The sequence below is a fragment of the Cydia strobilella genome, chromosome 26 (assembly GCF_947568885.1).
Source record: "Cydia strobilella chromosome 26, ilCydStro3.1, whole genome shotgun sequence".
NCBI lineage: Eukaryota > Metazoa > Arthropoda > Insecta > Lepidoptera > Tortricidae > Cydia > Cydia strobilella.
The window spans coordinates 6,058,816-6,071,387 of NC_086066.1; the positions used below are offsets into that span (position 1 = coordinate 6,058,816).

Consider the following 12,572-nt stretch of genomic DNA (forward strand, 5'->3'; position numbering starts at 1 on the left):
CTTTAGTCACTTGCAATATATAGGTATTCAAAACGTACTTATGTTATTTATAAGCTATACAATAAGTAAAAAATTGTATTTTTCAAACAGCTTGGGTAAGGTGGCAATACCATTTCGCGAGATTTTGCGTTTTAAGGTTATAAATTGCATAAAGATGACATCTGTCACCGTAACCATGCTGTTTGTAAAAAACTATTATTATGAAATGTTAAATTAAATATTATAGTTAATTAAGTAAGTATGTAAGTAGTTGAGTTTAAATTAATTAGTATAATAGCTAAAAAAACCTGAGGAAAGCCTAGAAATAAACCTTTTTCTGCTCCTCCTCAGAGCACATAAAAACCTACATTACATCTAAAGTAGGTAATCTTATAGACACATCACACAACACGCACAGACACACACACGGCAAAAGTTCCGACTTTTATTTTATTTGTGTGCTGCATCTAAAAGATTTAAAGTAAGGACTACGAAACGAATGTGCGAAGAATTTCGTACATCGACCCGTCGTTTCCTATCTCTGTCGCACGCGCAATTATGGCTGTCCCACTCACACAGTGGCATTGACCGCCGGCATAATGGGGGACAGCAATGTAATAACGCGCGTGCGATAGAGATATGAAACGGAAACACACGGTGGGTGAATGTACGAATTTCTTTGTTCTTACTTACTTTAGATATAGTAAAGTTTAAGAATGATGCATCTCTACTCGTATATGTGTATACAGTGCCCTCTACACTCATGCGCGAATCACGGCGCGAAGCTGCGAACGCGAGTGTGGAGTCTAGTTCTCTAATCAGCGAAATCGACTCCACACTCCCGTTCGCGGCTTCGCGCCGCGTAGTCTGAAGCGGGCTTACAATCAATGTTGATGGGGGCACTTCTTAAGTTTTTTCGAATATCTCGATGTAAATGTCATACCAAAGAATCTCGCAATGTACCAAAGAATAAAATAAAATATTACTTAAGTTTTTGTTGTTTTTATTTAAAGATTTCCTCAGTAGTCTAGTTCCACAATAATGCTTCGTCTGCGTGGATAATAATAATGATATATGATAGATAAAAACACTCTACGCATACTGACCAATAAAAGACACGCAAATTGCCTAATACGCATAATGCCAACACGAGCGACATTTCGCTCCCGACCCGTGGTCCATGCGCTATGTCCAACTGGTTGTGCCACGGGTAAGTACAATTATCCATAGTCAACCGTGTACCACGAGGAAGCAAGTTTAGACACTAATCTAAACCACGGGAAACTAAATCCAACACTAGAGAACATTTTTACCCGTCGTCCAACTGTTGCACCACGGAAACTCGCGTTTACCCATGGACCAACTAACATAAAGGCAAAAATTTTGGATTCTCAAAATGTTAAAAAGTAAGTGCTGCCTGGAATGCCTATTGTTTCTTTTCAAAAAAACATTTCCTACACAACTTAACTACATGGGCGGTATGCCCTTCGGACATCTGAAGCTACGTAACAAACCTAACCTACCTATGCTTTTTAGGGTTCCGTACCCAAAGGGTAAAAACGGGACCCTATTACTAAGATTCCGCTGTCCGTCAGTCCGTCTGTCCGTCTGTCTGTCTGTCACCAGGCTGTATCTCATGAACCGTGATAGCAGACAGTTGAAATTTTCACAGATGACGTATTTCTGTTGCCGCTATAACAACAAATACTAAAAAGTACGGAACCCTCGGTGCGCGATTCCGACTCGCACTTGGCCGGTTTTTATCAATCATCATCATTATCCCACGCAGACAATGACGCGGGCAGAAACTTGTACTTTTGTGAGTCTTATAAACTTGATATGTTCTCTCACTGACCCATTTAAAGCTACCCTGTATAATGTACACTTGCGCTAGTAATTGGTTTAGTAAACAGACATCTATATCCGTCAGTGGCTTCCGCCGAGGGATTTTTGGCAGGGAGATTTTCGGATTATACTGAGCAACTTTTACTATGGGACCAACCCCAAAATCGCGAAAAAAATATGGCTGTTTCATACATTTTGGCTGCTCTATTTTCTATGGGAGGGTAATTTTTTTTTTTTTTTGAAATCGCGAAAAAAAAATTTTTTTGATCATTGAGACCGGTTTCCGAGCCCTGCTCAGTATTCCAAAACCAACGTAACTAACACTAACTAATGTAGCCATAAGCCAAACTAACAATTCTATAGATAAAATTTATCTGAAATAAAGAATTAATAATGAAACCTCCCTGGCAACGGGAATGCACTTATTTTTAGCTACCCTGTATATGCATAACTATATTTAAAAAAAAATAGCAAAAATTAGAAATAAATGGAAGGAGTTGGAGGAAGCTTATATTCGAGGGAGGTCGTTTTTATCCAAGACATAATTCATAATTTATGTACCAAATTGAAAATTAAATTAATTGAATTATAAACTATATTTAAATCAAGATAATAAATGACATAATGTAAAAATTATTCAGTAGACAAAGTAAAATATTTAGGATTTAAAATTTAAAATATAAACAGTAAGTAATGCGTGCATTAATATCTTATAATTCTTTTTTAATATTGTAGCGATATTAACAAATAAATTGCTTTTTAGGGTTTCGTACCCAAAGGGTATAAACGGGACCCTATTACTGTGCCTATTACTAAGACTCCGCTGTCCGTCTGTCCGTCTGTCTGTCACCAGGCTGTATTTCATGAACCGTGATAGCTAGACAGTTGAAATTTTCACAGATGATGTATTTCTGTTGCCGCTATAACAACAAATACTAAAAAGTACGGAACCCTCGGTGCGCGAGTCCGACTCGCACTTGGCCGGTTTTTTTGTTACGCTCACTGGTTTCCGCTGGAGAGACGAAGTGCAGAAAGACCTCAGCGAACTCGGCGCCGTCGACTGGACAGAAACGGCTTTGGACAGAGTAGCATGCCGGTCTTTGGTGTCGGAGGCCAAGATCCACTTTGGGTCGTCGCGCCACAGCAGTAAGTATTAAGTACGCTCACTGGTTTCCTTAAAATGAACATTATAAAAAATACCCAATGTTTTTAACTGTACTACCTATGTATCTACAACCGTTTTGGAATATTTGGGAAACCAAAAGAAAATAATAACCAAACCTAGTATACGTAAAATGTAATGTTAAAATGTTATATGAAAATAAAAGGGTATATCATTTGTATTTTTTTTTTTTTACAGACTTCACTGCGTACCTATATAATACCTTTGTATGTACAAAGATAGATATAACTCCGTAATAGATGTAATACACTCTAAGGAAAAAACGTGCCTCGAAAATCAAGAAAATTTGATTCTCGTTCAGAGGGCGCTACTAGGTTTGGCTTACTGTCGTATAGATGGCGTTGACGGTTTCGTTTGTTATTTAACAATTTTAACGCATATCAGTGAAAGAACATGGGTCAAAATCATAAAAATAATTAATGCAAATAAAAAAAATCATTTATCCATATTTAAATACATTTTATCGTATTTTTATAAATATTAATTTTTAGTTTTAAAGTGTGTCGACAGATGGCAGTGAATTTACTGGGGTTACAAAATTTACTATGACAGTACCGCTCTAGTATGTATATATAGTGCTTCACATTTTGAACCTAAAATTTGAACCACTTCCCGGTATCTGATTCAGTTGAAATTTGGAGTACTATCGTAATTCCGGTGACAATGCAATAATATGCTAACATTGAGGTGTTCTGATGATGCAGCCGGTAGATAGTCAAAAGAACTCCTCGATGGAAAAACACAAACACATCAAGTTTAGGCTCATTATAAAGGTCTTAAGAAGTACTCGATAGACATGCAAATGAGAGTACAGTCAGCAATAAAAGTGTGTCACAAAAAAAAATTTTGACAGTAATTGAGTTACTTGTTATTTATTTAGTTAGCTTTTTATATTGACTGTAGGTCCATCGACCATCGTATGCCGGATTTTAGGGCAGACTATACATGTTTACAAGATTTCCTCGACACAGGGGCCATGTGGCTCGTGCCGGCTACTGTGACCATCACGCAGCTTTCCCCGGGACACACCTCAATAGGGATGATGACACATGTAACACATGTTGAATTTTAATAACAAAATCTAGTAACATAGATAGCAAATGAGTAATTTATCACAATAATGTAGATATTAAAATAATATATGGAAATCATACAAAAATATAGGACTTAAAAGTTTCAAAATTTAAGTAATTTTTCAACTTCCAAAAAGGAAAAAAGTATGGGCACCATTCGTTTTCTTACATTTTATCCAAAAAAAGATTGTACAGCAACTATATAAATAAACGCAATATTTCACCGACAAAAACGCAATTTTTTTATTCAAAATGGGCTCTCAGTGAACATGACGTCACTTTCACTTATCGTTTTGTTTGGAGCGTTTCGTGAGTGAAGTACGACTGTCGGACTTTGGCTATCATTTGTGACTTTTGTATTGCTTTAATGCAATGGGTCCCATATAGCGTTTGATCCTAAAAATAAACCTGATCGATTGATACCATTAATGAAAATTTGTCATCTAGCCTATTTGAATTGAGTTGAGTCCGTTTAAGTTGAGTTGAGTTAGTGTCCGTTTAAGCTAACTTTGCACCGACTTGAACAGAACGGAGTGAGGGAGTGTCAATATAAACGTCATATTTTCGTAGAAATTTGACATAATGATGACAACACCACACTCTGTCATTGCAAATGCCATGCAAAGTTAGCTTGGTCTGACTATATGAATTTTATGATTTTAGTGTCTATACTGTAGGCTTATGTGTAACTTCGCTTTGTGGTTAGTTGTGAATGATTTTATTAACAGATTTTGGGACAAAAATGTATGAGAAAGATTTTAACTGTCGTATATGACAATGACATCATACGTAGTCGTACGTCATTCATATGATTACGAAGTATACCTGATGGATTGTTTTGATATGTTAAAATAGTAACTAACTAACTAATTTGAACAATCCAATGCCCTATCTATTGTCTTCGGTTGTCCTATAAATATTATTCTCTACGAGATTACAATAAAAGTTCCTTAATTATGTTTAAAAATGTTCGTAAAGACCCCTCTTTGGGTGAAGGCCTCCTCCAGTGTTCGCCAAGTTTTTCTATCCTTGGCACAGAAGTGGCCAATCTTTGCCAGCTGTAGCCACAATTGCATCGGTCCACCTTTCTTTGGGCTTCCCGTGTTTCCTGGTCCCGGTGGGGCCACGCCATAGCGTGGTTATTTTTGCCCATCTTTCTTTGCTTGAACGTGCTACGTGGCCACACCATTTCCATTTCAGTTTTTATGCGTATGGTAGAGCGTCTATAATGCCAGTTTACATAAATACGTTATGAATTGTGGTATTTTCTATAAAAAGGGACCTTATTGTCGGTGGCGCTTACGCCATTATAAACGATGCTCCGATATAAATACAATGCCGCGCGACGCTGTGCGGCGTAAGCGCGATCAACAATAAGGTCCCTTTTCATAGAAAATGCCACAATTAATAATACAGAAATATCGCTAAAGGACAAAAAAACTTGCAATTTTACGGCAATGGCCCGCAGAATGCTTGTGCGGCGTGGTCACCCTACTCCATACAAAAATAACCTCCTAATTTGTTTTATACCGCTCTACGGGACCAGATCCAGACACTAACCTGCTTCTTTGAAGTTTTTACTCGGTATTTCGGAAACAATTTATTCAATTCATCACATTAACTTTATTTAGTACATGTGCCTAATGTGCATAGTTACTTACATGGTAGGGTTTGGCCATAGAGGTACAATACAATAGTAGAGCCGGGAGATGCTCTTATGGAACTTTTATCAGGAGTGGCATGAGCTCACCCCATCTTGAATTAGGTGGCGTTTAAGTTCACCCCATCCTGAAAGAGATGGCAAGAGCTCAACCCCATCCTAAAGGAAATTTTCTGAGGTCCGAACTTTAACTTATACTCATACTCATACTCATAATCTTTATTGCATATCACATTGTATCTTAACCTATACTTAACATAGAATTGTACAACATGACACCCTGTAGGGCACAGCTAACAGTTTATTCAAGAGGAGAACGAGGTTTTTGTACAAGGTTATATAATGGGTACTTTATTAATTATAATTATTGGTCGTGAAAAAAATCATTTAATGTATAATAGGCTTTTTTAATCAGGTGTTCTGCTAATTTTTTAAAGAATTCATTGTCGGACTTGGTGTTTTTTATTTCGTTACTAATTTTATTGAATATTTTTATTGAATAACTCGATGTCGATGTAGGACTTTTATCATTTTTTTATTTTTATCATTTTTATCATTTATCAAATGCCCAGTTATTTTAGTTTTAATGTCTAGTCATGGATCCTTATATTATATACCTATTTCTTTGTTTTTTTTTTAGTTTTAAGTTTTGACATTTTAACTAAATTTGACTGTGCATAATATATCTTAATTTCAATTTTATAGTTTTAAATTTGTTATCTTTTTAATAATCAATTAATTTTATTATTACCCATCAATTAATTGTCAAGATCTTTTATATTTTATCATTCAATTATCAAATGCTTAGTCAATTTAATTTTAATGTATCTATCTTTTATACTTAATCTTTTTTATTATTGCAAATGTTTTGTATGTTTTAATTATGGATCAATGTTATCTGGATTAAATGATTTTATTTTATTATTTATTTATTTATATTTTATTTAATCTCCAGTGGAATATTTGGTTTGCATTGTGTCACGTTTATCTACAGTGCTACGTTTATCTCCTGTGCAGATGAGCAGAACATCATCTGCGTAGGCTTGTATCACTTGTATGTATAGTTACCCCGGAGGCAGCGTCTGTTCTAGCAGTGTGTCAATAATTGTGTTCCAGAAGATCAAGGACTGATCCTTGCACATCCTCTGGATTGCACTTTTGAAACTGAAGCATTGGCGTAATTTAATGTAATGGGTTAGGTTAGGTTTTTTTCTCTTTAATTAATTTACTAAAGAAAGAGGAGAGGTATTCACGAGCCACCAGGCGAAAATCCTGCATCGGACGATCAAGAATGGAGGGCTCAGACAGTGCCAGACTTACCGGCTAAAACCCATAAGCCAAGTTTTTGTGTGTGTTGTTTATTATTTCGTGCATGTTTCCTATTTCAATTTTTATACCTATCTCTGTTTCGCATTTCATTCTCTCATATGTATGAGATGTACAGGGCATTCCGTTATGATATGATGTACACTGTTTCATTTTTGTCCAGTTCGCAGACGCACGGTGAGCTGTCCTTACACTTGAACCAGTGCAAGTTAGGGTTAGGTTAGGTTAGGTTGCGGGGTTTCGGAAGCATGATCTCGGTCGTTCCTCGTGCCCCGCCTGATAGCCTTAAGGCGGCAAACGGGGGCGTTTTAGTGGGCAAACCTGGGGTCTCAATAGCCCACAACAGGGAGTCCCACATAACCATCCCGGCCCGTCCCCGCGCCGGTTGGTATGCGTAAAACATTTCCCCTCTTAAAAAAAAAGGTTAGGTTAGGTTAGGACTTGGTCGATCTGTGTAAAATTGTCCTACAGGTAATACATATTTTATATTTAAATATGGTGAAAACTAAGGGAGTAAATAAAAAAGGCTTTTAATAATCGTTCGTTTATTTCAAATTAGGAATACATGAACAAAAAAATAATAATTTGAAAAATAAATTTAAAAGGCAATGATGGTCCTTTATCAAAAGAATTATACACGGACTTCTTGTGTTAAAACGTTGAATTACTTAATCACATTCTTCATCAGAAACTACCTCCTCCTCAACGATGGAAGATGAGGATGCAGAATTGGAATCGGAAGATGAGGCTGAGCTACTGCTGCTAATGCTGCTGCCATCGGGTCCAACAACGCGCGACTGCTTGTTTGAGCTAGCATTGGCTGCGCTGGCCCGAGAGGCATCCTGTTCACTTGCAGTCCTCACGGATCCATCGGCGCCTACAACTTGAGATTGCTTGTTGCTGGAAGCAGCCTTTTTGCTTTCATTTGATGCATCTTTCTCAGATGCCTCCTTGCAGGATCCATCTTGGTTAACCTGTTTCAATTGTGTGTTTTTGGAAGCAGCCTTTTTGCTTTCATTTGATGCACCTTGCTCAGATTGCACCTTGAAGGATCCGTCTTGGTTAACCTGTTTCAATTGTGTGTTTTTGGAAGCAGCCTTTTTGCTTTCATTTGATGCATCTTTCTCAGATGCCTCCTCGCAGGATCCATCTTGGTTAACCTGTTTCAATTGTGTGTTTTTGGAAGCAGCCTTTTTGCTTTCATTTGATGCACCTTGCTCAGATTGCACCTTGACGGATCCGTCTCTGTTAACCTGTTTCGTTTGCTTGTTGGTGGAAGCGGCTTTGTCACTTTCATTCGAAGCAGATTGTTCTGACGCTCCCCGAGAAGAGCCATCTTCGTTTATTTGATTTTCTTGCTTGTTGGTAGACGCAGCTTTGCTGTTCTCGTTTGAAGCATTTTGGTCAGAAGACTCAACAGAAGTTCCGTCGCTGTTAACCTGTTTCAATTGTGTGTTTTTGGAAGCAGCCTTTTTGCTTTCATTTGATGCATCTTTCTCAGATGCCTCCTCGCAGGATCCATCTTGGTTAACCTGTTTCAATTGTGTGTTTTTGGAAGCAGCCTTTTTGCTTTCATTTGATGCATCTTGCTCAGATTGCACCTTGAAGGATCCGTCTTGCTTAACCTGTTTCAATTGTGTGTTTTTGGAAGCAGCCTTTTTGCTTTCATTTGATGCACCTTGCTCAGATTGCACCTTCAAGGATCCGTCTCTGTTAACCTGTTTCGTTTGCTTGTTGGTGGAAGCGGCTTTGTCACTTTCATTCGAAGCAGATTGTTCTGACGCTCCCCGAGAAGAGCCATCTTCGTTTATTTGATTTTCTTGCTTGTTGGTAGACGCAGCTTTGCTGTTCTCGTTTGAAGCATTTTGGTCAGAAGACTCAACAGAAGTTCCGTCGCTGTTAACCTGTTTCAATTGTGTGTTTTTGGAAGCAGCCTTTTTGCTTTCATTTGATGCATCTTTCTCAGATGCCTCCTCGCAGGATCCATCTTGGTTAACCTGTTTCAATTGTGTGTTTTTGGAAGCAGCCTTTTTGCTTTCATTTGATGCACCTTGCTCAGATTGCACCTTGACGGATCCGTCTCTGTTAACCTGTTTCGTTTGCTTGTTGGTGGAAGCGGCTTTGTCACTTTCATTCGAAGCAGATTGTTCTGACGCTCCCCGAGAAGAGCCATCTTCGTTTATTTGATTTTCTTGCTTGTTGGTAGACGCAGCTTTGCTGTTCTCGTTTGAAGCATTTTGGTCAGAAGACTCAACAGAAGTTCCGTCGCTGTTAACCTGTTTCAATTGTGTGTTTTTGGAAGCAGCCTTTTTGCTTTCATTTGATGCATCTTTCTCAGATGCCTCCTCGCAGGATCCATCTTGGTTAACCTGTTTCAATTGTGTGTTTTTGGAAGCAGCCTTTTTGCTTTCATTTGATGCATCTTGCTCAGATTGCACCTTGAAGGATCCGTCTTGCTTAACCTGTTTCAATTGTGTGTTTTTGGAAGCAGCCTTTTTGCTTTCATTTGATGCACCTTGCTCAGATTGCACCTTCAAGGATCCGTCTCTGTTAACCTGTTTCGTTTGCTTGTTGGTGGAAGCGGCTTTGTCACTTTCATTCGAAGCAGATTGTTCTGACGCTCCCCGAGAAGAGCCATTTTTGTTTATTTGTTTAACTTGCTTGTTGGTAGACGCAGCTTTGCTGTTCTCGTTTGAAGCATTTTGGTCAAAAGACTCAACAGAAGATCCGTCTTTGTTTACTTGATTCACTTGGTTGTTGCTTGAAGCGGCTTTGTGGGAGGAATTAGAGGCGTTTTGCTCAGACCTTTTCCTCGTTGCTTTGCCTGGTTGTCCTGGATAGCCGGGGCCTCCTGGGTGTCCTGGAGATAACACATTAAAAGTAAGTATAACAAAATTTGTTATTGCCGTTTGACACAGCATTAGGCTTTCATCGACATTTTTGATTACATATTTTGGTTAAGTTTCATGAAGTGAGGTTTGTATAGGAAGTTTCCTTTCTGTACGGTAGTACTATTATTTATTCTGTGACGAATTGACGATAGCTCAAATTAATTATTTATTTTATGTTGTATAGTAAAAACAATTGCTTCATAAGTCAGAAACGCGTATGTGACATCCTTCATATAGCAACATCCATAGACTACGAGAACCGCTTAGCGTTGCTTGTTAGTCTTAAAATTGAATTTAGCAAGGAGCAGGTACCAGCGCCTCATGAGTTTTGAACGGCCAAGCCACATATTTTGACTAAGGTGTAGAGTTTGTAAAGTTAGGGTGGTTAGGGCTTGTAGAGTTAGAAGCTTGGCTTTACAAGAGATATGATAACTTTTTGACAGTGCGAGCCTCATGATTTCATCTTGGCAACATTTACATGAAATCCTTCACTTCCGCACCTCAAACAAATCGCATTGAAATTGAAATATTTATGGCAGACCGTGGTCCATAGTGTGTTAGTATAGGTACATTTAATATTTACATGTAACATAGGTATTTAAATTATGGTTAGTTATTACATAGGACACAAAACAAAACAAAACAATTAAAAAAAATTAATAAAGTTACACAAGATTAAAATTACATTCTAGACTGGATAGGCGCTCTAACATGAAGCATAAAGCATAAGGCATTAAGAGGCCGGTGTCGATTTGAAAACGCGCGGAGATACAACGTTTACACAGTAACCGAACGCCGGCCTCTGCTTGAAATAACGCGACCGCCTAAACAGTAGGTACCTATTGATACTTTCGCAACATTATGCGTCAATCGAATTTAAACTGTTGTGAGACACACTAACATTAAATCATTTTACGGTTTAGACTCACTTGTTGTCGGTGGAGACCTAGGCTCTCCGAAACATGTCGCGCGAGTGACTAAAACAAGTGAGTCTAAACCGTAAAATGATTTAATTATGCGTCACTTTATAACTTTAGTTAGGTTAAAAGAAAACGGTAAATTTGATATAATCGTTTATTACTCTTACCAATTTACCTATGTATTCATATAATACATATAAATTACTTATATAGCATCATGATAATGATTGCACGAAGGTAATATCTTATATATATATATATATCTCATATTACTCGCGTTATCCCAGCCTTTTTGCCACGGCTCATGGAAGCCTTCAATCCTGTCGGCTTAATGATCAGACCCTGAATATCATCTCGTGTCAAAGATCTTGTTGAGACGAATCGAACGAGCCCAAACACGAAGTGATTTCACGACCTGGTTGATGAGTACTCTTGAGCACCTGTCGGCTTAATGATCAGACCCTGAGTATCATCTCGTGTCAAAGATCTTGTTGAGACGAATCGAACGAGCCCAAACACGAAGTGATTTCACGACCTGGTTGATGAGTACTCTTGAGCACCTGTCGGCTTAATGATCAGACCCTGAGTATCATCTCGTGTCAAAGATCTTGTTGAGACGAATCGAACGAGCCCAAACACGAAGTGGTTTTACGACCTGGTTGATGTGTACTCTTGAGCACCTGTCGGCTTAATGATCAGACCCTGAGTATCATCTCGTGTCAAAGATCTTGTTGAGACGAATCGAACGAGCCCAAACACGAAGTGATTTCACGACCTGGTTGATGAGTACTCTTGAGCACCTGTCGGCTTAACGATAAGACCCTGAATTCCACCTCGTGTCGAATATTTTTTGAGACGAATCAATCAAGCATAAACACGATATTACCAAAAATAATGATAATACTACACAAGAAAATAAACAAGTACTTACAACCCAAGGATTAAAGTTTTTGGTCGCAGTTTACACGCACACAGTACAGCCAAACACGCAACAAATATAACTTTTTACACGGCGAGCGACGCACACAATGATAAATAACTTCGTCGTCGTCGATGCAACGTGCGGAGCCGATCAACAAACGTCCTACCTCTAGAGACTCTGGCGCGGGACTGAGGCCGCCGAAGTTTTAAAAAAATCGTTAAAAAAATATGTTGCAATTTATATAAAATGATGTACAACAACAAGTAGGTGCAGATTATTTGAGTATGAAAACTACGTCGAAAATAAGTAGATTTTCGGAGAAATTGTCACTTGTTTTGAGGTCATTTCTGGAGAAAATTTAATACGTTTAACTTTCATTTCCTGGAACTCTAAGTCATATAACAAAAATGTAATCAGATAAACGTACAGAATATGTGTAATACAAATTTACCATTATTAGCAGTCCAAACTACGAAATTTACAAATAAGAGCGACAAAATCAGTGCTTTACGCGCGTTTACCTAAATGTCCGTCAAAAAAAAATCATTACTAATTTAGTCTTTTTTCAAAAAAAATATCTGATAGAAGTCAAGATAAGAAGACGTGCTAATAGAACTAATAGAGGTGTACAATTTCACAGACTATATCTATCAATTTTATATTTTTGCGACTAAAATCGTAACCGGGCTCTAAAGTATCAAGCGACAATATGTATCGAAACTATCGGCATCTTACCTGGTCCACCCGGAGAGCTTGGTGTTGCCGGAGAGCAT

The 12,572-nt window shown here is 38.0% G+C and overlaps 1 protein-coding gene across 1 annotated transcript; it reads right to left on the reverse strand.

Annotated features, from left to right (window-relative positions):
- Positions 1–7,734: 7,734 nt before the first annotated feature.
- Positions 7,735–12,572, reverse strand: LOC134753062 (myb-like protein X). Its single transcript, XM_063688824.1, has 3 exons — positions 12,535–12,572; positions 11,764–11,780; positions 7,735–9,926 (listed from the first exon to the last, which is right to left on the reverse strand). The coding sequence occupies exons 1-3, from the start codon at positions 12,570–12,572 to the stop codon at positions 7,735–7,737; spliced, it is 2,247 nt and encodes a 748-aa protein (XP_063544894.1).